Source organism: Pelecanus crispus, chromosome 14, assembly GCF_030463565.1.
Source record: "Pelecanus crispus isolate bPelCri1 chromosome 14, bPelCri1.pri, whole genome shotgun sequence".
Classification (NCBI taxonomy): domain Eukaryota; kingdom Metazoa; phylum Chordata; class Aves; order Pelecaniformes; family Pelecanidae; genus Pelecanus; species Pelecanus crispus.
The window spans coordinates 9,569,602-9,594,915 of NC_134656.1; the positions used below are offsets into that span (position 1 = coordinate 9,569,602).

Sequence of the window (25,314 nt, forward strand, 5' to 3'; positions counted from 1 at the left end):
CCCTCAGTCTAAACACAGCGCCGTCCAACAAATGGAGGCACCCCAAGCTAATGCCTTCTAATTGGCTTGTTACCCAATTAACAGAGAACACAGCAAAATCTCCCCTCAGATAAATACCTTCTTCTGTGTCAGCAGCAAATCATTCTTATTTATAGTTTCCAGAATGTTACATTTTTTTATATAGATGTATAAAAAAATAAAAAACTCGTGATGAGTCCAGGACTCATCAAATTCCTGAGCCCTTTTTTCATTAAGAACTGCCAATCTGAGCACGTGATTCCAGCTCATTATTAATTATCTGGCGATCCTCCCCGCAGCGGGGCAGGCCCCGGGAGCCACGCAGCACGCCTTGTCGCCTGCTTCGGAGCCGTGTCTTCGGAGCACCACGAAGTGGCCGGCCTTGAGCGACCCTTGGCCGCCGGCTCGGCCCAGGTTGGGGAAGGCCCCGGGTGGTTTGGCGCCAGTGGCATTTCTCATCCCGCTCTGCGGAGGGGAGCGCGCCGGGCAGCCCCGTGACGCAGCCCGGGGCAGGGGCTCGGCGGTCGCCCCGGGGCCGGTGCGTGGCCGGTGGCCTGGGTATGGCGGCGGGGCCCAGGTGACAGCGGCCCGGGCTCGCGCCTCGCCGCCCGGCACAGCGAGGCCTTTCGTCCGCCGCGGTGCGGGGTTTGCGAACGCGTAACCTTTGCGGTAGCAGCCGCCCGGTTCGGTACCTCAGCCTCTAAATGGAGCCGGTTTTAACGTTTAAGTGGAATGTGTCCAATTATTTGAAACGCTCCTTATTTTAGTGCGATTTTATTTGATCTGCAAATAAATCTGTTGCAAAAGCTATTTCTCCTGGGCATGACGCAGCACTCGGGCGCTGCCGGGGGCTCTTTTTGCTCCCTCCCCCTGCTGCCCCCCACGCGCTCGGGCCGGGGAGCGCGCGGCCGCCCCCCGCTGCCGGGGACGCCGCTGGAGGCCGGGCGGCGGCGGCCACCGACGGGATCCTGCCGGCACGAGGACGGCCCCGGCGCCTCGCGGCGGAGGCGGGGGCGGTGCTCGGTAGCGCCGCGCGGGGACCGGGGAGGCGCGCGCCGGGCAGCATCGCCGCCAGGGGGCGCGCGAGGCACCGGCCGGCGAGGGGGGCAGCGCGCGGGGCGGGGGAGGGCACGGCGGCCGCCTCCCGCCCAGCGCCCGCGGCACCGGCGCGGCCCCGCGCCCGGCCCCGGGCCCCGCCAGCGCCCCCGCCCGCGCCCCCGCCCGCTCCCGCCGCCAGCTGCGGCCCGCGGGGCGGGGCAACTCCAGCTGCGCCGCCGACCCTGCCGCCACGCCATTGGCTCCGCCGCGCCGGGCGGCGCTGCCCATTGGCCCGGCGGCGGGGCGGCGGCGCCGGCGATAGGCGGGAGGCGGCAGCGGGGCGTGGCTCGCCGCGCCCGCCCGCCCCCTCGCCGCAGCGCCGCGGCGCGGCCCCATTTCCCGATGCTGCCGCGGGCCGCAGCGCTGCCGCCGGGCGCCTCGCCGGGGCCTGGGCGTCGCTCGCCGCCGCCCGCCGGCCTCGAGGAGGAGCCGGAGCCGCCGCGGGGCCGGGCCATGGCGAGCGGCGGCGCCGCCGAGAGCGGCCCGCGGCGGGCGGAGGCGGCGGGGCCGCAGGCGGAGGCCGCGGAAGAGCCCGAGGGCGGCAGCCGGCGGTGGGGCGCGCAGCACGCCGGGGCCCGCGAGCTGGCCGAGCTCTACTCGCCAGGTGAGGGCGGCGGCGGCGGGCTGCGCCCCGCGGGGCCGGGCGGGGGGTCCCCTCGGGGGGCGGGGGCGGCTCCGCTCGGCGGCCGGGTGCCTCCGGGGGTGGCTGCCCTCGGGGCCCGGCCCCGCTCGTCCCCCGCCACGGCCGCCCCGGGGCGGCGCGGCCCCTCCCGGCGCGGCTTCAGGGAGCCCCGGAGGCGCGGAGGGAGCCGGGGCCTGGCGGGGCCGGGCCCAGCCGGGCGCCGGGCGAGGCGGCCCCGGGGACGGAGCTGTCGGCGGGGCGATGCCCTGTGCCGGCGGCCCCGGGTGCGTCTGCCGCCCGCCCTCACCTCGGGCTGGGCAGAGCTGGTGAGCGTGGCTGCTTGAGGCAGGCCCGAGAGACGGGCTGCGGGTTGGGCCGCTCGCTGCGTTTCTGGTACCTTCGAGGGCCCTTTTGTTGGCTGCCGGTGTCTTGGAGGTGTTTGCCGAGCCGGTGGCCTCCCCCCGCCGTGTGCCGTCTGGGAGATGCTCTTGTGTGCGGCCATCAAGCGACGCTGGGTTCCGGCCCGCTTTTGCGTTTGACGCTTCTCATTTATAAACTGAGACTTGATGAACATACTTAGCACGCCACCTTTAAAGCAAACTTTGAGAGGTTAGGAGAGCACTAATATGGCGAGGTTAGATGGTCAGCTCATGACAAGGTGCCAGTATGGGCCTGGAGTTGGTGTCTCAACTGCGGACCCGTGATCTAGCTGCTGGGGTGGAGATTTTCAAACTAGAACCTGCCCAGAATGCTCTTCCCTTCAAAAACAAACAAAAATTGTCCTTTCCATCCAAAAGCAGATGTACAAATTTGGTTGCTAAGCACGGTAACAACAGAAGCTTTCATTTCAGAATATTTATTCAGTGAACTACTCTGAGATACCCAGTCCTGGCACCTCAGAAGGGCGTGGAGGGATGTTTGAATATTTGCTTTGGTCTTGTCTTCCTGAAGCTTGCTATTTTGTCAGAGCTCAATAAAGTGACAGCAGCTATTCGATTATGCTATAGAAATAACTGCAAACTCTTTATAATAAATAATGTCATTTGTTTTTAGCTCACAGTGTGAGCAATACTAGGTATTCTTGCCATTCCCAGTGAATTCATTTGCAGGTGAAGGATTAGGAAAGGGAAGACATGTTTTCAGTATCTTACAGTTTCTAGGAGGTCAGCTGAACAGCTTAGCTTGCACATTCAAGGCAATTACTGGAAAAGCAGGTGTTCTTACTTGTACAGAGCCACATAATGATAAGAAAGCCAAGGCATTCATTAGTTCATCAGTTTTTTTAGAGTGTTCAGGGCAAGCCTGCCCATTTCAGCTTGTATTGGTCACCTCTTCCTCGCCTTGAGAGGAGGTGGTGTGTGACATCTTTCAGCTGGTCTAGATACGCAGTTCTGATCCAGGCACTGGCTGATTCCTGTGCTCCACAGAAAAGCAGTCACTAACTTTACTACTGCACTGTGCTCTTGCTCATAAGGAAAAGATTTTCCTCCCCAAACAACTTGCTACCCTTACCTTTAGCTGTAGACAGAAGTTCCTGGGAAGCTGGTGAAGTACTGTATGTATAGTGATATCTATCAGCAGTGAGCTGTGATAATGTATTAGATGTGCAATTTTTTTCTGGCATTACGTAAATAACTTGCATAAACATCAGAATACGTGTTATGGTGTGGTGGAAGCACGTGGTGTTGAACTACTGAATTCTTAAGAACGGGGATTGCATATAATTGTGCAGAGTGAATATGACTCTGGAGTATTTCCACGATTTGCTTAAGCATATACTTTGTGGCTTGGGCACCTTGTTCCTTCATGGAGGGCATACTTTTAAGTTTGCTCTTTAAACACAAGTTATTTGTGCTGACTCTGCTCTTTCAACTGATTTGCCTTCCCAGTCTGTCCAGAGCTGGGGCTGCATTTTTGGTCTCTGATATCTCCAGACAGTCATCTTGGGATCCCTGTGTTCAGAGGACAGTGGTGTTTGCATAAACTGAACTCATGGGACTTGCTAGTAAGGAGCCTAGTGTTTCCCTGCAGTCAGGTAATTGTTCAATGAGGAGCTACCCTCTTAGCTCCTCTAATCAGGGTGTAGTGTTCTTATATAGGAAGTGTGTGTTAATTAACTCTTACTTTCATTACTCCAGGGATCTCTTTACAGAGTCTCCCACATTGTGACCTGATGCTGTCTTGAAATATGCTTGTTCTTGTGTCTTAATTTAATTTTACGATTTTCTTCTCTGCTACTGCAGAGGATGTTAATTTATATACTCATCGTCTGTCTAGAACAAAACTCTGGACTGTAAAAGTCTTTGTTCACACTTCTTTAAAATACTGCATTGTAGGCACATCGGAGATAATACTGATCCTCCTTTGATGTTCCTAGTTTCCTTTTCATTGCATGGTGTAGTTGAGAAGAAGGACTTGATTCAGCATTTAGGAGGAGAAACTTGACCAGACAGTGGGTCAGCATAGAGGAGTAGTAGGAAAGAAGCTCCTATCCTGAACATATGCCAGACATGTGAGTATGCTTCTGCTCCTGCGAGAGGATGTGCATCTCGTGTGTAGTCCTTACTGATTGTTCCCCTGCACGTTGTTTTGCCTCAGACTCGAGTGGTGCACAGTGTGCAAGGCTACAGGAGGGAGCAGGGAATGAACTGCGGGATTAACGGCTCTGGGAGGCCCTGGGCAAGAGACAGCTGTGCTGACTGGCCCCCTAAAATAGGTGGAGACTGACCTGTCTGCCTCTGAGCATGTTAAGAGCTGACTACAGCCAGGGCCCCTCTGTGCCAAGGTGGCAGCTCACATCTTCTTGGATTTAGGCATTAAAGGTCTGTTTCTGATGCCTTAATCCCTACGGGTCTCGCATTGAGTGTTCCCTTGCTCTCAGCATCGGTGCCTTGTGAGGATCTAGTAGTGATTGACAGGCAGAAGCTTTCTGCTGCGAATATCTGAATATTCAAAGTGTTAACATACTCTGTGTCTGTTCTCTTTTTATAGGCAATAAATGAGGCTTTTGTCAAGGTACAAAGTAGTACAGCAAGATACAGGAGAGAATTTGTGCCAGTTCTTTCTCTTTGCTTATTCTGTCTCTTGTCATCTCAGAATGGCTGAGAGGTCACAGCCTTCTGCCGGGGAGCAGGAGGGCAAAGACAAGACTGCAGGAGTTAAGTAAGCATGCAAGCTTAGGAAGTATGCTTGCAATGTTAGGAAAGCAATTCTAGGGCCATCGAAGTACAGGAGGATGCTTTTTTTCTGTTAGTACAACAGCTTTATTTATAAGCTCTGAGATTTTAAATATTACAGATCATAAGGTGATTTAACTACAGGGCATCTGAGGCTATAAGTTTGTTCCCAGATTCAGCCATACCAGCACACTGCATGTTAAATCAAATGCAAATTTGAAAAAAGATGTGATGCGGAGGAACGTTATGCCAGCAGCCGCAGGGAAAAGGAAACTAGGACAATGTGAGATGATGTCTGATTTGTCCCTGTTACTTGGGCAAGGGCGGAAGGAAGGGGTTAGTAGTGGCTCAGGGAAGAGGACTGTCATTTAACAAAATATGCACACCTCCCGTGGATAAATAAGTTTCTGTTTCAGTTCCCTGTCAGACAAATGGAATGAGTCATCCAGGCAGTAGAATAGTCTCTGTATTATTTCAGACTTCAAAATGTCCTCTCAGATAAAAGTAAAACATGCTTTTTTCCTTTTTTCCAACAGGAAAGAGACTACAAGAATGGATCTCTGTCATCTTATGCTTCTCTCTGATCTGTTTCAATTTTTACAATCTTCTCTTCTACTTGCGACTGGAACACACGCCCTCTGTTATTGTTGGGATATGTAAGTAGGAACTGTTCACTGCCGTGAACAAGGCAAGGCTGTCTGTTCTAATGCTGGAAACGGATGCGTGATCTTTTAGGCTTGACTTACTGTTGGAAAGGGAGAGGGATGCTTGTGCGTGTGCAACTGTAGTGCCTCTGAAACTGGGACCATCTGCAAAAATTGTTAGTGCTTTCTGTCTTTCATTTCAGTGGCTTCTTGGTATCTCAAAGGTGAAGTTTTTAACGTAGCTATTTAAGTTTGGTGTTCTTATGTAGCCATTGCAAGTGTGAGGACTACTGAGAGGGAAAGTAGATGTCAAGACTGTCAGAGTTGGAAACAAAATACACTGATTTACAAAAATATTTGCAGGAACTTTTCAGAAAGCAAAAGCCCAAGAGAAATCTTACAAAAGCTGTTTCAGGAATCAAAATGGCTTGATTTCTGGGGACTCATAACTAAAACTGCATGTTTTGGAGTATTATGCTTTCACCTCAGGTTGTGAAGTTTGGCCTTTATCCTGAATGATGACTTTTTTCCAGCAATGTAAGAAAAGTTGCAGCTTTCTTTGTGATAATAAATGTGACTCTTGGTCTCTTGTTACTTTGTTTGACTGGAAGCATAGGCAAGCAAGCTCAGTCTCATATCTTTGCCTTAGACGTGTAGAGATATTTGAATTAGCTGGATCTTGGCAGTAGAGAGCTGGCTGGTCTAGATGCAGTGCGAGTTGGTGATTTCACCTTTCAGTGAAGGAGAGGAAGGACTAGTAAAGGATTCTAATTTGATGCTGTACAGTTTTATGGATAGAATCAGGAACTGTGTGGGATTAGCTAAAGGAAAAACTTGTCTTGGAATAAGCTGGGTGTGACAAGGGACTCCACAACATTCATTACAGTATTCAAAGCCTAAACCTGTGGACAACTAGAATGTTGCTTAACACTCAGGTATCAGTGTTTACATGAGCTTTGTGTTATTAGTATAGTATTGAAATGCTGTTGCACAGAAACTTTCTTGAGAACAGGCGGAAGGGCGGGCAGTGGAGCAGGCTGAGCTGAAGGCGGTCGTCATCTCTGGATGACTTGGTCTGTTGGCGTTATCTGGGCAGCATATGTTACTGGTAGCTCTGTGGTCGTGTGTGTATGGGAGGGGACGTGGGAAAAGGAAAGAGGATTAAATTTAGAAATTGGAAGAGTCAGCTCTGCAATGTATGCCTTTCATAATTTTCTGGTAAACTTCTAATATGGGATGAGGGATGGAAGAGAATGGTAACTAAGCATTTCACCAGTCTTCTACAGTACTTGCAATGCATATTGAATGCAATATTAACTTCATGTATTGGGTGTGTATAAATATTTGCATATTTTCATATGAATTGCCTTGTTAACTGAAAGAACATGGTGTCATTCAGTAGGACACCATATAAGCTAGCTACGGGCGTTCAGCTTCTGTGCTTTGTAATAAAAGTAACTTTTCTATAAACTGCATGAGGTGGTGTATGTTAGAAGAAAATGGTGCTTGTTTCTAGTCACTGTTGCATATTGCTAATGATTAAAAAAAAAAAAAAACCAAACAGCAGATTCAAGTAGCAATATATGATAGATGCCATGATTTTTTGCCAAAGCTGAGAAGTGGTACTTCCTGATGTCTGTTTAAAGGTTATTGGCTTTGTGTTGGGGCTAAGGGGGAGCAGTGTCCTCCCACTGTGAATCATACCGGCTCACTTGGCCTAATTCAGTCTTGCCTGCTCTCAGCTGAGGAGGTGGAGGTGTTGGGAGGAATGGAGAAGAACATGGCATGAGAACTGCTCCATAATGATGAGGACAGATGTAGACAAGAGAATCGGTAATGATGGTTAACCTGTGGTGCAATCTGTTTGCAACTGGCTTTCATCTCAGAGTTAATATTGATAAAAGCTTGAGTTCTCTGATATCCTGGTTACCAGTCTAACTGATAAAGCAGCCAATTCACTGATAATGTTATTTAAGTAGTAGTGAATGATTAAAGTAGCAGAATCTGGATTCTGTGTAAATAAAGTAGTGTGGAAATAACTGATAGTGTGTACAAAAATGAGTGCAATAAAATAATAACTGCTGCACACTATCTTGTTTTGCTGTCTTCCTTCAATATATTATTTCTCCAGGTAAAGTGTGAATGATGTCTGTGATTCCCAGTGATGATGAGGTTTTATTAAGTTTTGTGAAACTCATTTCCATAAATGTCCTGATTCCTAAATACCGCATGCAGCACAATGGGTGAGATAGGGAATACTGAGTCACGGACATCGTCAGATGTGTTCCCATTGAAAGCTTTCCTGAAGCTTAGATTAGAGTATTGACCTTTGAGTTGAGATCACAAAATAAACATTCTGCTAATAAAGACATAGGTCTAGATCAAGTTCACATCAGGTCTTTGGAAATCTGAAAGCAATCAGTGATCCAATGTGTTAGATCTGATCTGCTGCACAGACCTGTTCATTAAGATGCGCTGTTGGGACCCCCCTGTGTACTCTGATGTAAATATATATTTTCTTTTAAGAAATAGGGAGTAGTTTGAACCTTCTGCATCATTTCACCTAGCCTAAACCCTATATCTATAATTAAAGGCTGGTTTATATCTTCTTTTTTTCATGCCTTTAAAGGCACACATAATTGTAACATGGGTAATACTGTAAATATTTTAATCTAGAAATTCTTGGGGCAAAAAGGATCTGATCTTCCTCTCACTGGCAGTCCGAAAGCACTTACTTCCTTGTGTGATGCAAGCAGGCAGTCTGCTAAGAAATGAACTTGCTTGGCATGCTGTCATTTGCTGTGCTGAATCACCTACGGGTACTGGCGCTGTGGTGTGAGGGAAGGCAGGCAAGAACTTTATGGCGTTGGTTTAGAATAGTTTTTGAATTGGGTTGTATTCTGCTGACTAAAGGTGATCTTGCCGGAAAGGAAGAGGAACCTGTGTGAGTCTTCTGTCTTCCAGGCTGGTTTAGCAGAGACATGAGACAATACCCTTCCTCTCCTCACTGTTAAAAAAACCAAAAAGGCAGGGGATGGATTTTTTTGTGTTTCTATGTTAAGTCCAGTCATGCCCTATTCTGAACTGAGAAGCTATGCTGAGAAGCTATGAACATTTTGCTTTTTGTGCAAGCTGACAACTGTGTAGCTCCATTAACACGGTTAACTCCAGGGTAGGCTTGGTCAGGAAGGCTGGGTGTGATGGAGGTTTAATAACCCCATTTTTGCAGCTGCACCGTCCCATCCTAGCAGTACTGCAGAACCCCAAAGCAGCCTCTGCCACTGTAACAAGCTCAGTAGTGCCAGGGACAAGGCTGGCGTAGGTATTACTTCTGTGATAAGCAGAAATGCCTCACCAAAACATGTAAGATGGGGCTTGAAAGCTCTTGCACCTTCAGGTGAGTTTGTGGTGTCCAGCATTATTCCATATGTGTGAGTGTTACATATAGGTGGTATATTAATAGCATCTACATAAAAAGTTTGGCAAGTTACACCATGGATTCTGGTTTTCATTTTTCCCCTCCCTCCTCATGTCTTTTGTATGGGGTTTTAAACACTTTTTTCCAAATTGGTTGACTTGTTTCTGACATTGGACTTTTATCTGCAGCTACATTTGTTCTTAATAGATACTGTTTATTGCAGTCTTACAATGAGTTAAGTTTGTGTTGTAACCTGGTTTTATGCATAAAAACTGTCCAGTGTAGGACAGATCTCTTTAGAAACATCTTGTGACACAACACAAGATACAATTAATTATTGCTGACTTGAGAGATGGGTAACTAATTTTTTTAAACTCATTTGAGGTGCGTGTTTCATTATTGCAAATGTTGTGGGTTGGCCGGACAGAGCATGTAGAAATAAATCGCTTAGTTCACTTTCAAAATAGAAACTTGTTCTGATCAAGGCCCCAAACCTTTGTTTCAAGCTTGAGTAGCTCTGCAGAGCTGCACTTGGCTAGCTGCATTGCAGAGCCAAACGATGAGTGTGTAATACAGATGAAAGCTCTGGCACACATTGGAGTAAAAGCACTCTAGAGACCATGAGTGCTTTATGAAATGGACTGCTGTGCACGTGGATCAGCTGCTTCAAAGTCCTGCTGCCGTACAGCCAGAGACAGAACTGTAGCGATGTCACTTCACTTTGGATTTACTTTGTACATTAAAATGAGTTTCCACTTGAAATTTTTATTTTAAAGGTCCTTCAAATTACACCAGGGAAACCTCAGTTAACAAAGGAAAATTATCCTTTACTTCAGTGTTGGTCCAAATAAGCCAGATCTTTGTCACCTGCTGTCTCACCCTGACTATCAGTTACTTCATAGCTGTAGGTAACTTTGTGTTCTAAACTGTACCATCTCTTAAAGATGGGGACTCTACAAGCTGTGATTAAATAGGTGAAACTTTGTTTTGTTGCACTTTGTATCGCACAAATACAATTGCATTGCACTAACACAATTTGTATTCTATCTTCTTCTCTTGATCCATTTTGTAGCAGTTCTGTGTGTTAACTTAGGAGCTGCAGGCCTTTCCAGCACCGAAGGATCCTGGAGGCTGTTGGTCTTGAAAGTGGAATTATGGAGTATAATTGCTGGCTTGCACTCAGGCAGGCGATGTTCACACCAGTTATCTGTTCTTCATGTAACTGGGGTTAGGGGATGAACTTCTCAAGCGTGCTGGCAGCTGTTCTGGGGCAGGGTGGATGAAGGCGGTACCCTCATGGGGGAGAGACCACCCTCCCTGCCCGAGACCGCTCGCGTGGCAGTGGGGAGAAGCTGGTGAGATGGCCCCGTCTGCGCATTCCCACTTCTGCGCACAGCGGACGTGCTATTGCTCTTGATGTCAGCAGCAGCGACTGGGACAAAGACAGCTCTGTGTGCTTGCGGAGTTGTCAGGGGCTCTGTTAAAGTTGCGGGGAACTTTGGCTCGAGGATTTAAGAAGTATAGGTCTCAGTGGCCCCGATTCACTCGGAATAGTGCCTCTTGCACTTCAAGACACCAACGCATGCTGGAGTGTTGCCCTAATGAAGGAGTGGGTTATAGCGAATGGTGACAGCAATCTGCTGTGGTGACAGAGTGCAGGCCTTGAACAAAACTGGCATTATGGCTGCTTGCGTCCCGTGCCAGGCAGGTGTTCAGGTGTTAGGTCTCCTCTGGGTGCCAACCTGCACGCACAAAACTGCCCCGTGCTCCCGAGAGCATGTGCTCTCCCTGCTTAATTTCTGGGAGCATTTTAAATGGATGAAACTGGAAGATTAGTTTGATTAGTCATACTAATGAAAGTATTGGGGGTTTTTTTTGAGGGAAAATTTGCTCTTGGTTTTCATTTAGTATCCATTGTTCTCTGTTCTTTTAATCACTTTCTTCTGGGATGGCTTAATTGTTCTAATAAAGCATTTTTGGGGAAAAGAAGTGCACACAATGGTACTTTTTGTTTAAGAACCTGAGGCCTAGGTAAAGTTGTCAGGATTTTGTCATTTAAATGTGATGGGTGCTTCACAAGCTCTCCATCAGCTGCAGAAATAGTAGGAATACCTTGCTTTGTGCTAACAGACTAAGATTAAAGACATGAAAATAAAATTTGGCATTTCCTATCATTAAGCTTATCAGGCAGTGATTCTTAGCCAAGTCATGCTTTTGGTAGATGAATGTTTGCTTTAGGATCTGCTGCTCAACTCTGGGGGAGGTGGTGCCCTGATTCCTTGGGGATCTCCTTTTCCTGCTAGCTTCTGGCAGTGTCGCGAGCTGCGTGGTTTCTGCCCCGAGGCTGGCGTTCGGGTCCGTCGCAGTTAGAGGTGAGGCGAGAGGTGTGCCCTGTTCTCCGGCAGGGTTGCTGGGAGGCGATGGGTATAATCACACTGGCTTTCCCGTAGCAGGGAGTAACTGGAGTGTACAGGGGAAAGAAGAAATGTCTGCTATAGGAGTAGCATGCCAGTCTTGCAAAATAAGCTTGTGTGACCTCGGAGAGACTTTTCCCATCTCTGGAGTGCATGTATTATAGACATGGCTTATTTGAAAACCCAGTTATAATGTAATATAATTACAGTATATATTAATAATACATATAATATCCAGGCCCTTCTTTTATTTCATAGTTCAGCTGTGTTCTCTGCTTACTTGCACTCATAAGTCCAGTTCTGACTGAATGTTTCTCAGCTTTAAAAAACCAGAATTATTAACTCTTCTTTTTTGCTTTTAAGCCGCTACACTTTATACTTGTTGAAATATTCAGGGACTACTTTCCTAGGCTCATAACTTGCCATAGTATCAAACCCCTGCCTTCTCTGTACTGAAAGCCAATAAGCGTGGAATGGAGGTGACTAAGGCATTTTATTTTTATAAGCATATAAATAACAACTTTAGCATATTGATTTTTAGAAAACAAAATTTCTTCTGAGTTAGCCACTCCCCCCACTCTTCAGTGCTGTAACATTCAAGTGGTTCGTACAGTCACCAATTAAAAATTACTGTACTTCTCAATGATGTTACACAATAGCATCAAGTTATTTAATAACATTTTATGCTGTTTTTTCCTGTCCAAAGACTCTAACTGAATTTTTACAGTAAATACGAAACTTTATGTACTCTACTGTAAGACTTCTGGGTTACAATTTGAGAATTTTTCTATGCAAAGCCAGGCTTACACTTGACTCGGTAAAATTTGGGTGAAGTACAACTTTTTGTTGCAAACGTGCAAAATAGTTTTCTCTCTTGAACATGTTGTACCTCAAATGTCCCACTCTCATCTGGCTTCACGCCTGGCAGCAGCCAGGTTGCAGGAAGTGGTACGTGACTTGCTCGCAAGAGAAGCCCTTCATTATGGTTGCAAGGTCTAACCTCTCAATTTGGTCCTTAAGCAAGGAAGAGGAGGAGCAGGGGCTTTTCTGTGACACAAACCCCTACATATTATCTGGTTTCTGAACAGAACAAAAGCGGGAGCAAAGCCATCTTGCGTGGATTACATGTTTGGGCCGGTTGCACTTCCAGCCCGGCGACCCACCGCCCAGCAGGTGACCCGTCTGCCTGCGTGGTAGCGGTCGTGCGCTGGCATGTCCCCTGACTCAGGGGAGAGGCACTCGCTTCCTCGGAGGTGTCCCCAGGGTGCTGCTGTGCGTGGAGGCATGCCTACGCGAAGGATCACAAGTACGGGGTGGCTGGAAAAGAACAGCCGTTCTAGCAAATGTGTGCATCGGTCGTGTTCACTTACTTTAAAACATCTGCTACTGGTTGAAGTTCATTTGTACACCTTTGGTCTCCCTGTATGCTAGGCCTTTTTCTTTTCTGCTGATTCAGCAGTCTACTTCCAAAACAAATCACGGTATTTTGAACAAGTTCTGCAGCTCACTTCTTAACTGCGATACCTTCTTCCCCTTCTCCTGTGTTTTCTGTGTACTCACCTCCTCTTCAGATATAAGCCATAGATGGGCTGATCCTCCATCCCACCGCTCAGCAGGCTGGAGTAAAACTAATGTGTACAGAACAGTATTTCTCTAATGCTTTACTGATCTTGCTTCTAATAAGTGTGTGAATCTACCGTTTGCAGTTCATATGTATCTATACTGTGGATATCCTGCTTTTTCTGATGCTGTGATTAACTCGTAATTCATGTTCAGGGCTGTCAATCTTATCTCTTACCTCCCAACCCTGATGACGGAGCATCAAGATCTTACACCACCTTAGAGAAATAGCTGAGCACCTGTGCCTCGGTTTTCCCATTTTAACTAAAGACAGTGCTAGGTATATGAGAATACTGAGTGCAGTTCATTGCTGTCTGATGTGCCTTCCGAGTCCGGAGACAGGATGCAAACCAAGTGTTACCATGCCAGTCAGGTATAACCTTTGGTACAGTTTTTGCTCTTTTATTACAACTTGTCGTACACACTGCTGAAGAGTGAGCAAGCCCTTCTGCAGTACAGCTGAGAGATGATTTCTGGTAGTTAGGTTTTTTCAGATTGCCTTAGTATAATGCACTGCTTCAGGCACCTTTCATTCTTTCCTCTTAGCTTTCTACCAGCTGACATCAAAGTAACATGCAAAATATCTGTTGAACTGTCAGTATTTTGCCTCTATTTTTGTTGTTCTTCCTGCTGTTATTTCAAGCTCTGATAATGCAGTGTGCTGGAGGCGATGCAGGTTATTAGGGTGATTACCTCAGCAAGAATGGTATTTTAGTTGATGCAAAGGGAAGTGTTTGGATATCTTCCCCTCTGAATCAAGGCTGTTTGCTCTTTCAGCTGCTAGGCGCAGATCTAAAAGCTATTGGGCTCCACCCTGTCTCACTGTAGCTTACATGTATCGTCTGAAACAAAAACAAGTGTACAGAATTTACTGCTTGTACTGAAGACAGCTTATTTTTTTACAATTAGGTCATACATGAAGGATGAAGTGTCTCCTGCTGTATTTAAGAGTTTGGGCCAAGTAAATAATGGATTCAGCAGTGGGGATTGATTTATAATACAAAAAGAAAGCCTTTTGGGGTAGTAGGTGCCACGCTAATCCTGATTTCATTTCTTCTTCCTTTTTGGAAATGAAAGGTGAGGGGAAGGGCTGTAGGGGTGAGGGATCAGCTAAGCAAAAGGTAACCACGAGGAGGAGTATATCTGAAATAATACTGGGCTACATGCCCTGTAGATAACCACCGTATCCTGAAGATGAAGAGCATTTGATCAATAGTAACAGAACAGCCTCGTCCTCTTTCATGTTCTAAAAATTACCTGCTCTTTAGCAATTCTGCTGATGTTACAAGAGCTTCATTAAACTGGACTCTCAAGGCAGCGGACCTAAGCATCCTGGTTAGAGTAGCAAAATCAGGCAAAGTCCAGATCACAACTGGGGTAAATAAAAGTTGTGTGATTTATGGGGAAGATGCACATTTGTTCTTTTGTTTCCTGGCATATCTCAGATTGCTTTCAAGTTTCTGTGAGAGAGGGAGGAGTAACAAGATGTCTTGGAGTCTGTTATGGTTTAGCCCCAGTCGGCAACTGAGCACCACAGAGCTGCTCGCTCACCCTCCCCCTGGTGGGATGGAGGAGAGAATTGCAAGAGCAAGTAGTAAGAAGACTTGTGGGTTGAGATAAGAACAGTTTAATAATTGAAATAAAATAATAATAAACTGTAGTGAAAAGGAAAACAATGAGAGAGAGACAAACAAAACCCAGGAAAAACAAGTGATGCAACTGCTCACCACCCACTGACCGATGCTTAGCCTGTCCCTGAGCAGCAGTCGCTGCCCCCAGGCCAACTCCCCCCAGTTTCTATACTGAGCATCATGACATTATATGGGATGGCATAGCCCTTTGGCCAGCTGGCCTGGCTGTGCCCCCTCCCAGTTTGTTGTGCACCTGGCAGAGCATGGGAAGCTGAAAAGTCCTTGACTAGCACAAGCAGTACTTAACACACTGATATTTTAGTTGTTGCTATCAGCATTACTCTTGCACTAAATCCAAAACACAGCACTATACCAGCTACTAGGAAGAAAATTAACTCTATCCCAGCCGAAACTAGGACAGAGTCAAAGCAAGATGAACCAGTATGCCAACAATTTTAACTTTTGGTTTGGATTACAAGTGAGTTGGAATTGTCTTCCTAACATATTAGCAAGGAGAGGAGTACCTGCCTATCACAAAAAGCCTTAATACTATAAATGAGAATCTGTGCTTGAAAAAAGTCTTCAGAAAGAGAGAAACAAATGCTGGCTAGTAGAGGAGAAAGCCAGGAATTCTCCTAGCACCACAGACATCTGAAGAAGAGTTGGTGAGGCAGGCAGAGCAAAAAATAAATTTCCTGCATCACCTCTGGTTTTGCAACTCCCTGCTGTTTCTGGTGCAAAGACTACGTTGCAATAGGTGACTTCTGTAAACAGCCTGATTTTTTTAAGTATCAGTGGGGAAAACTAAAGAACTATGTTCCAGCTAGTCTGATCTGGCCCTGTGATGACTTCTCTGGTTTGCATGGACCCACAGGCTTCTCTGAGAACTGCCAGGCATGCCAACAGTAAGTGACTGGGCCTTATGCTCTGAGCACCAAATGAGTAGGTGTCCTGGTTTCAGCTGGGATAGAGTTATTTTTCTTCCTAGTAGCTGGTATAGTGCTGTGTTTTGGATTTAGTATGAGAAGAATGTTGGGTATCAGTCAGCGGGTGGTGAGCAATTCCATTGTGCATCACTTATTTTGTATATTATTATTTTCCCTTCCTTTTCTGTCCTATTAAACTGTCTTTATCTCAACCCATGAATTTAACTTCCCCCCCCTCCCCCAATTCTCTCCCCCATCCCGCTGGGGAGGGGGAGAGTGAGCGAATGGCTGTGTGGTGTTTAGCTGCCTGCCGGGTTAAACCGCAACAGTAGGGAATTGCTAACTGAGCTGCTTTGAAATGTGTGTTTTGAACCCATAATCTTTGTACTTCTGTTGCTGTGACTCATTTAACATAGACTGCAAGATCGGTATATAGTGCTTTAATTGGCATGACCTTTGTATATGATTTTGAGGGAGTTGCACTGAGATCAGATGCTATCAGTTCCCAGGTATATCATATTTGCACAGCATGCAGTAGCTATTTTGAAATCTGGGTCGTGCCTCTGCTGAATTCTTTTAACCAGACCTGCAGGTAGGAAGTGTGTGCTGCCTTCCCCTTTCAGAGCCTGAATGCTGGCTCTGCAGAGACTCACCAAGTGTGCTTGTATTCACCGGGTGGTCAATCTCAGAAAAAACAAACAGATCTTTCCGATATTTTTATTAACCTGAAGGGATGGCACTGCAGAGAAAAAGAATCCTGATTCTTAGTCTGGTTCATTCTTCACCAAATCTAGACTCCCTTCAGACCTGGTTCATCTCCCTTGAAACCTGCTCAGAGCAAGATGTGCAGGCTGGAACTAGTACCTCTTGGTGTCTCTGTTCTTTAAAGGGCAGGGTCTGACTGTCCTAAATCCCTCAAGCTTAGAGGTCCCAAGGCAGCATCTCACTCTTTGCTGTGTTGCTATAGCCATATTGCTGTGCTGTCTGCCACATTCCCCTCAGCCTCTCCGTTAAAAACATGGGAGATGATCTTCTCTGAATTTTCTTCCTCAAAAGCATGAAGAGCCTGGCAGTAGAGCTCATGCAGGAGGATGTCTCAAACTGTGTTGGAGACTTCATTACTAAAGGGATTGGGAACCTGGGAGTCGGACAGCTTCTGCAGGTGAAGAGTGATAGGTGTCTGTTAAACACCATCTGGCAGATCTATGACTAACTGGAAAATATACAGCTGTTCTGATCAAGTAAGATCTCTTACGTCCTTACTTTTAAAAGTCAGGATTAGCCAGAAACTTGGATAGGTAGATTATCCAGAACATGAAGGCAAAAATAGGGCTTTATGTGCAAGAACTGAAAATCACCTGTACTTGACCGTGGTTTTAAAGTTATTGTGATTGGCAGCTAGAAAAATCTTTACACTTGTTGCAACAACCTCCAATTAATGGTGTATCTAGTGTAGTATGCAAACATTGCAAGTGTACAGTGTCCCTTACAGAAAATCGTTAGCATCGTTTCTGGGGCCTTGCCTATAGCTTTGCAGATGCCACAGTCTTGAAGTTGTTTGATATTCCAGTCTTATTTTGTAAATAGTATTGCTTTACCTAGGAGTGGCTTCTTAATTAGTGCTTATCTGTAGCCATTGGAGTTCAGTGCTTCTTGATTACAGACGTAAGGAGGGACCAAGGGAGAAGAGGAAGGGTCTGCAGCTAGTATTATCTGTTGGGATGGCTTTAACAGCTATTTTATAGACAAGTAATCTGTTAAACGCTGCTGAAGGAGGGGGTAGGCAGATCTAAGTGATTCAGTTCTAACTTACTAGTATTTTCTGTACCAGCAATTGTAAAGATTTGTCAAGCTCTTCTGTAGAAGATGGGTTAAACACAAAATCTTGCTATAGATTTAATGAAGATTGTAACCGTCCAAATGGTGTCTTGTTAACTCTTTCCTAGTTGCCTGACCTCATGTTTATTGAGATTGGGTAGATCTCATGTGGTTGTAAATATCTAAGTTGGAGGTAGATAAACAAGTAAACTTGTAAAACAAGTATAAAATGTGAATATGTCAGTAAAAATGCTTGCATATATCTAACTGTCTCTCTCCTCATTCAAGTTGCAGGAGCTATTACGGCTGACTTTCTATCAGGATTATTTCACTGGGGAGCCGATACCTGGGGATCTGTGGAGCTACCCATAGTTGGAAAGGTTTGAGATTGTTATCCTTAAGCTTGAAAAAGTTGCGAAATACTCTTCTGAAACACTTCCAGTATTCCCAGCTGTGTTGGACAGTGTATGTAAGCTGGATCTTTCTTGCAGTCTTGCCAATGTAACCAGCTCCCCCCCTGCCCCAGACCCCTCCTCCACTAAGTGGCACGGTATATTGCTGGTAAAGTGCCATGTTTACACTTGGGCTAGGTGACATGTGCAAGGTGACACTGTTCCGCTTTATCACCTTGTTTGAGGTTTGCACACAGTTTTGCAATACCAGTGTTAACAGACCTTCCCAAGGTACTGGGGGAATGGCCTGTGACACCACAAGCATAGAAACCTGGCTAGAGCAGTGTAGATCTTCCAAAAGGCCAGTAAAACACAGCAATGTGGAGAATTGTTCCTGTAGCTAAACTCTCTAAAAGCTGTCTTGTAAAACATGAAGACTCTCCGGTAAGAAATATTTCCAGTTCTCTATGCTACTGGCCCCTATTGTAAATGCAATAGTATTAGAATGGTGATGACTGAAGATTTATATTTGAGATGTATTACGCATTTGCAGCTACAAATGCCGGATGCTTAGTGGAAGGTACGTTGACTTCTATAATAAGCAATAATCTGTTTTTTAAAATAAACTTCTTCATAGCTATTATTAATTACTCCTCACAGTGCAATATTAGAAGGATCTCTATTAAAAAAAAAAAAGTATATGGGATATTCCTTGTAATTATCCAGAAATACATGAACTGGAACAGCAGAATTAAGAGTGTTGGTTTTAGGCTTATTTTTGTTCACCTTCAACAGACTTCTTAGACCTTGAATCCCTGTATCTCTGGACCATAGTTAAAAAAAAAAAACCCACAAAAAAAAAAACCAACCCAAAAAACACTGCAGGAGACTATGCACTAAATAAACAAGAGTTCAGACTGATCAGGACACACTTGCATAGACTGTACATGCCATATATGTTAAAGGCAAACAAGCGTACTTGTTTTACTGTCCCAGTCCTACTTATCACATTTGCTCTGTCTCCTCTGGGATTGTGTATTCAGGTGTGATTTTTACCCCTAGAGGAAACTTTTGTATAGTCTGTTTGACTTACATTGGTTTGTCTAATCATTTAACTTGTAGTTAGTCTGTTAATGCTGTCATCTGTAGGCCATACAAAATGTTAGGCTGAATTTTTTTTTTTAGTGTTTTCTTAGTTTATGCTGCTTAGCAAGTCACTTATATTTGTGAATTTCACAGGGTTATTTTGTCTGTGAAATTAGGATGCTGATGCTTTGGTTTTGAGATCTAGAGACTAAAGGTCCTAAGTGAAAATTAAGAAGAAAAAAACTGAAAAGCAATGAAAAACTGGATTTGAGTCTGGGAACTGAATTGCTTTGCAAATGTAAACCAAATTATCTGAAGTGTTGTCATGACAAAAGTTTGAATCCTGCTTACATGCTTTGTACTATGGAACTGTCTTAAACTCAGTCATCAGATTTCAATGCCTGCAAGGTTTTGGGGGTTTTTTTATATATTTTTCTTTCCAAGATCATTATTGAGCCATTGTGTCATGTTTATCAATTTGTTTTTTCAGGCTTTCATCAGACCCTTTAGAGAACATCATATTGACCCCACAGCAATTACCAGACATGATTTTATAGAGACCAATGGAGACAACTGCTTTATGACGCTTGTCCCGTTGGCAAACATGGCATACAAATTTGTTTCTTTTTCCCCAGGTAAGCTGTTACTTCTGACTTACGTGGATTTAGCATTTTTGTTGATGTTTAAATGAACATTTGTCTGAGGCTAGGAGAAATCAATTAATGTGAGATGACAAGTAATAGCTGTTGGAAGCATGATGCTCCTGGGAAGACGGAGGGAAGGGTTTTTTTTTTCTTGAAGGTGGAGCAACTAGAAGGTGGGACAGCTAGATTCTCTACCTCAACAGAGGATCTGTGGCTGAAGAGTCTTGCAAGGAAGCATTAGAAGTTACAGTAAGTATTTTTATAAGAGGGATCAAACTGTGCATATAGGGAAACTCATTGTTCTAAAGTGTATAAAAATGCTTCATCTCTGTGTAGAAGTACTTTATTTGCAAATTAGAAGTGCAAGAATTAATGGATTAATTTAATTTTATAGATGGTTAACTTCCTGTTTATGGCGAGTTGACAGACATTGGCACTTACCAGCCTGTCTTGTGACATTCTGGAATTGCTTATGGATCACTGGCTCTCGTGACTCTTCTGCCAAAGCAGCTTCGTTGAGGCTGTTGTTAGTTCCTGCAGCACCAGGCAGCTCTGTCTGGGCAAGACATCGTTTTCCTAGTAGAAATTTACCTTTTCATAAATGATATTTAAAGATGCACGTCTTGTTTTGCAGAGGCATTATATGAAACATGTCCTTGGGAGTGTTATGTCTTTGCCCTTATCATCTTCATAACCATGACGAACCAGATTCACAAGTGGTCTCACACGTACTTTGGTCTTCCACGCTGGGTCATATTTCTACAGGACTGGCATGTTATCCTGCCACGGAAGCATCACAGGATCCATCATGTATCTCCACACGAGACGTACTTCTGCATCACAACTGGTACTGCCATCTGGTTCATACTGCAAACTCTCTTTAGTAGTTTAGTGCAATTCACCTGGCAAGATGTAATTTAGTGACAGCTGATTAAATACCTAGAAAATTACATGGTAACGGTGCTCTTAGCTGCACAAGCTCTTAGCAAACTATAGTTGTTTGTGTTGCATAAAAAATGTGAGGCAAGGATTCGTGATTGGCTGAAAGGTAACTTTCAGCCTGATGGGATAGTTGGTGGTACTGACATCCGATTGCATGGTATCTTGGTAATTTCATGTTAGTAATGGGTTTTGTTCATTCTTAAAGCTGCTGTTCCTTCAAAAGAGTGTATCATCTGCAAGTGCAACTTACTTCGAAGGCTCATTTCTAAAGCAAGGCTTCTGGATTTTCAGCATTCATTCATTCTGATTTGGGGCAGATGAGTGGACAGGCTTGCATAAAACGGGCTTTAGGTTCCTCTTATATCTAGCTTTAATTTTATGCCCGCTGTACAGGGGGGTATACTCATTTTGCACAATCCTGAATAAGTTAATCAGACAGGTGGAAATAAACCTCTCTGATTCTTCATTCTGTCATTGGCTTTGACAAACAGTTTATATCTGTTTTGAAATCTCCGCCAAGAAACAGGCATTCTATTTCTCATGACCAGAATGTCATGTAAAAACACGGTACAATTAAGAAGCCTGACTTGACAGGTGATGACAAGAACTTTACCACCGTAAGAGCTGGTTTCAGTCCTACTATGTCCTGAAAGTTTAAGCCTGACCATTATTAGCCACCTTGGGCTAGTGGCTTTTTTCCCTCATTAGGAAAAAAAAAAAGTATGTGCTTCTGTTGACTCCATGCTTTCTGTGAGTGTTCACACCATATTAGTCTGACATAACACAGCATGATAGATTGTGTACTTGGATTTTCCAGTGAAGCAAAGTTTCTGCAGGCTGAATTCTCTTTTTTTTTCTAGGGTAGAAGTGAGGAGGAGGACAGAAATACGCAATCGGTGTGCTATTTAAAAGGGGCCTTTACCAAGTAAAATAGGACTAGTTATTGTAATGCACTTGTTAGTGTCTTAAGAGTAGACAGCCAAGTCCAAAGAGTATACTCGGTTTCAGAGCTGACCTATGTACGTAAAGGTCCGCCACTAGCATTGCCAGGGAAGGTGTCAGATAACAGAGCTTTCTGGCATTCCCAATGTTAAAGCTTTCGGACTGACTGCCATTTTTAGACACCAGGAAGGAGTCATCCATTCCTTGAGGGCTGATGGCTGTGTTAATGAGAATTGCATGGGCTGACTTCCTAAAGGGCATCAGTATACTGGGAGTTGAGTGGAGCTGCAGGACTGCAGGTGAGCTGGGGAAGGTCATGTCCACCTACAGAAGGTGGCTGAAAACAGTGCCTGTTTTGATAGATCGTTAAAGCTGTAGTTTTGTCTGATTAGGAACGATCTAGCTCTCTAGAAATATATTTTTCAGCAGTGAACATCCTGAATGTTCTCTCCCTTTAGTATTTCTGTCCCGTAATAGCTGTACGCACAGTCTAAGGCATCACCAGCAAGAGCAGTTGCTTTCCTCCTGCTGGCTGTGTCACCGCCGGGGATGGGACTCGGACCTGGCAGAGCTGGCTCTGCGGCAGCTTTCCCGTCTTCCAGCCTTGCTTGTGCTAGCCTGCATTTTAGCTCTTTCCTCTAACACGAACTGCTGCTGCTAGCTCACCATTTCCATTGTGGTAACAACTTCTTCGTTCCCGCCTCTCCTTTGGTCTTGTTTTCTTACGCTTTTTTCCATTTTCCAGAAATGTACATGCAATAAAGTGTAACGTGTGCTTACGGAACAGTTCTGTAAGTGTAGGATAACTAATGCAACCCTGTGTACATCCATCTCGTCCTGGTTGTAGGAAAACTTCTACAGGGAAATAAAAGTTCCCGGTGCTGATTTCTTCTGGTTTTCCTAGTTTTACAATATTTAATGCAACAGAGGCCTAAAGTTACTATATAATACATTGTAATAAAACCGTGTGAAATTGCCTCTTCGTGCGCTCTCCTGTCAGTTATATGTAGTTAGGTTGGCATCAAAATACAGTATCAGAAGATCAAGTTAATGTACTAATTAATATCTTAAAAGTGAGACATTAAGCCCTTCTGTGAGGGTGAGGCCTGTTAAGCCTGTGTGAGTTCCAGTCTCGCAGTCTGTACAGTGCAACACTTCTACAAAGCATTCAAAATACCCTAAATCTGTTGGCTAGGAAGGGTGCGTTAAACTCCTGTTGCATACAGAACATGATGGCACTTACTGCTATTTTTATGTAAAATGCTAAAAGCCTGTCCTGTACCAACCTGTTACAGCCTTTCTGGTTACTGGGAAGCAGAAGTGCTCCATTAGCAGAGTTGCACAGCTTTTGGGAGTGTGCTGCTAGCAGTGCTGCCCTTTTAATCCAACATCAGCTACTGTTAAATGCAGTGTGGTACTACAAGAAGATTTCCCCATCACAGGTTTTATTAGCAATCATTCATGTGAACTTTAATTTTGCCCAGGGAGAGCATAATATATTTCAGTACCTTAAAAATGAAAATTGATGTTGGAACTATCTAAACTTGAGGCTTTATTTAAGAAAAAACTTTGTTTAGTTTGCTGAGCCTTAGTGGTGTTTAGGTCCCAAATGGAAATCTTGATTTTTTTTTTTTATTATTATTTCCTTTTTTCTAGAAACTGTGGCATTGATAATGTATTTGAGATTTCAGAGCCATGTTGTGCGTCTTTACTTTCTTGCTGTACTACCTAATAAGAAACACAGGGAAAAGCTGAGCTGGCTTTGGTGATGGGGAAAATAATTGGGGGAAAAATAGCTGAAATTATTGGATTGGGGTTTTTGTTTGGTTTCTTAAATTTCAATACTAAATCTAAGGTGCTACTAATACAAATGTCTTACTTTTAACACAAATCATTCAACTTGATGGTCCCTTTTCTGATAGCCATTGCAAGACATTGAACTTTGGATGCTATGACAAACTAATCCTCTTTTTCCTTTGCAATCACTTAGGTTGGCTGAACTATCCATTAGAGAAGATAAGATTCTGGAGGTGTTTGGAGAACATTATCCAAGGAATTACTGGGGAGAAGCCAAGAGCAGATGACATGAAATGGGCTCAGAAAATTAAGTAACTGTTGCCAGCCGTCTGCAGTCCTTAACTTGTTGCCAATGTTGTTTTTTTTAAAAAAAAAAAAAAAAAAAGCCATCAGCCAAATTCAAGACCTGCAAAGAAATAACAGACTCTAAAGGACAAACTAAAAAGTGCTAACACAGACTGTAATGAAAAGAACTAATTCTTAAAACAATACTTGAAATGAAGATGATTACTCTTACTGAGCACCTTTTCGTTTAGCCATGTCTGCTTACATCTTAGAAAATACTTCATCACTGTATCTCATAAGGCTATCGGGCAAGCCAGGAAGGCAGAACAGTCACTCCATTGGTACATGGTGGCGTAGTAAACATGTGTTGTATCAACATTATTTAACACTGCAGAAATAGCTTGTTGCCTAAGACCTATAGGGGGAATGGTGACAACAGTTTGTCACTTCATGTTTGAGTTCAAATGCACTGCATGAAAACAGTGTGTCAGTAATGGAAGCCTATAAAGTCATCACTGTTCAATGCACTTAGTGATTGATAAACTTACAGCTCTATCTTCGCTATCATGTTAAAGCTAATTGATGTAATGTGGAATGGACTTTGAGAATCCCACTCCACCAGTGGGCCACAAATCCTCAAGTGTCTTCAGTTTCCCTTAAAATAAAATTGTTCTACTCTACATGGAATTGAGCAAACCATTTCTGCATAGGCCTTCAACTTAACAAGCCTCTGAGGAGAGGGAGGGCACCCAGTACAACACATGCCCACGTTTGTTCATGTGGAGTGCTCACTGATGAGTCTTCGATTAAGTGTTTCCTACCCTGACAATAAATGTTTAAAATAGCTCTAGCATTGGACACATTGCAAACAGCTGTATTTGAGAGCTCAAGGTATCAAAATTGTAATGTGAGAAGGGAAATGTCAATGACTGGTGTTTTGTTGTTCTTTTGTTGTTTTTTTTTTTAAGGTGCTTGCTTGTTTCTGTAAATAATATAAAGCCTTAATCTCTCTGGTGTAATGGAATAATATTTTAATGTGATGTTTGAATGTATATAATATATTTATAACAAAGCAGTTGGATAATACTAATCATGTTTGTTAAGTCTTGTTGCTGTTCTTCATTCATGCATTGTCAGCACTTAGTCCAAGAAGTTGATCACTGGTTGCAAAATGCTTCGTGCTATTCCAGTCACCCGAAACACTTTGCAACATGTTAAGTCTTGTTTTGGTTGAAGCGATCAATTTTTTGTCAGCATTGTAGGAGCCTGACGCTATATTATGCCAGACTTCAACACCTTTCAAGAAGTGCAAGTAATTCTGCTTTGGATGCTAAGGAGTAACTCTGCTGGATTGGAGGGGGAGAAGTTCCCTTAAGAACTTCCAACAGGCACTTTATTGAGTTAATGTGATTTGGATCTTGTTTAACTCCTTCCTAAATGAAAGCTTACTGATGGTCAAATCTAAGACTATTTTCCCTTCCCTAGTTGTAAATTGTGTTGAATTCAAACTGTTTTTTCCTGAAGAGCATGGTAAGGTGGTTTTGAGTCATAGGTTTAGACTGACCTTGATCTCAACTTCTTCCAACATAATGGACCACAACTTCTGAAAGGGTTGGGACTTTGCAGCTCTGCTTCGGTGACAACTGCTGAATGCAGACGTGTCTGAGCTGGGTTCTACAGATTAAAATTGCAGTTGGTACCTTGGTTATAAAATATTTAACATGTTGAAATAATTCAGACCCTTGGAGAGCTTTATACCATTACATGAAACTGTTGTCTACTCCAGTTGTCATAGTCAATATCAGGCCTCCATGTGGCTTTGACAGTGAAGAATACTTCTA

At 44.3% G+C, this 25,314-nt stretch overlaps 1 protein-coding gene across 2 annotated transcripts; it reads left to right on the forward strand.

Moving 5' to 3' along the window:
- The first annotated feature begins 1,458 nt into the window (after positions 1 to 1,458).
- On the forward strand, positions 1,459 to 24,509 carry PEDS1 (plasmanylethanolamine desaturase 1). 2 transcript variants are annotated; one of them, XM_075721291.1, is made up of 6 exons: positions 1,459 to 1,720; positions 5,451 to 5,570; positions 17,674 to 17,765; positions 19,354 to 19,498; positions 20,142 to 20,354; positions 23,382 to 24,509. In XM_075721291.1, exons 1-6 carry the CDS (start codon positions 1,459 to 1,461, stop codon positions 23,501 to 23,503), a joined length of 954 nt encoding a protein of 317 aa, XP_075577406.1. In that variant the 3' UTR covers positions 23,504 to 24,509. The 2 variants fall into 2 exon arrangements, with proteins under 2 accessions (XP_075577406.1, XP_075577407.1); XM_075721292.1 differs by lacking the exon at positions 5,451 to 5,570.
- The last annotated feature ends 805 nt before the right edge of the window (positions 24,510 to 25,314 follow it).

Bases quoted from the DNA above. Each gene is read 5' to 3' on its own strand.
- PEDS1 (XM_075721291.1), top strand. From the start codon at position 1,459: ATGCTGCCGCGGGCCGCAGCGCTGCCGCCGGGCGCCTCGCCGGGGCCT. The intron at 1,721-5,450 runs GTGAGGGCGGCG...TTTTTCCAACAG, and splicing joins GGCCGAGCTCTACTCGCCAG to GAAAGAGACTACAAGAATGG. The intron at 17,766-19,353 runs GTTTGAGATTGT...TTGTTTTTTCAG, and splicing joins AGCTACCCATAGTTGGAAAG to GCTTTCATCAGACCCTTTAG.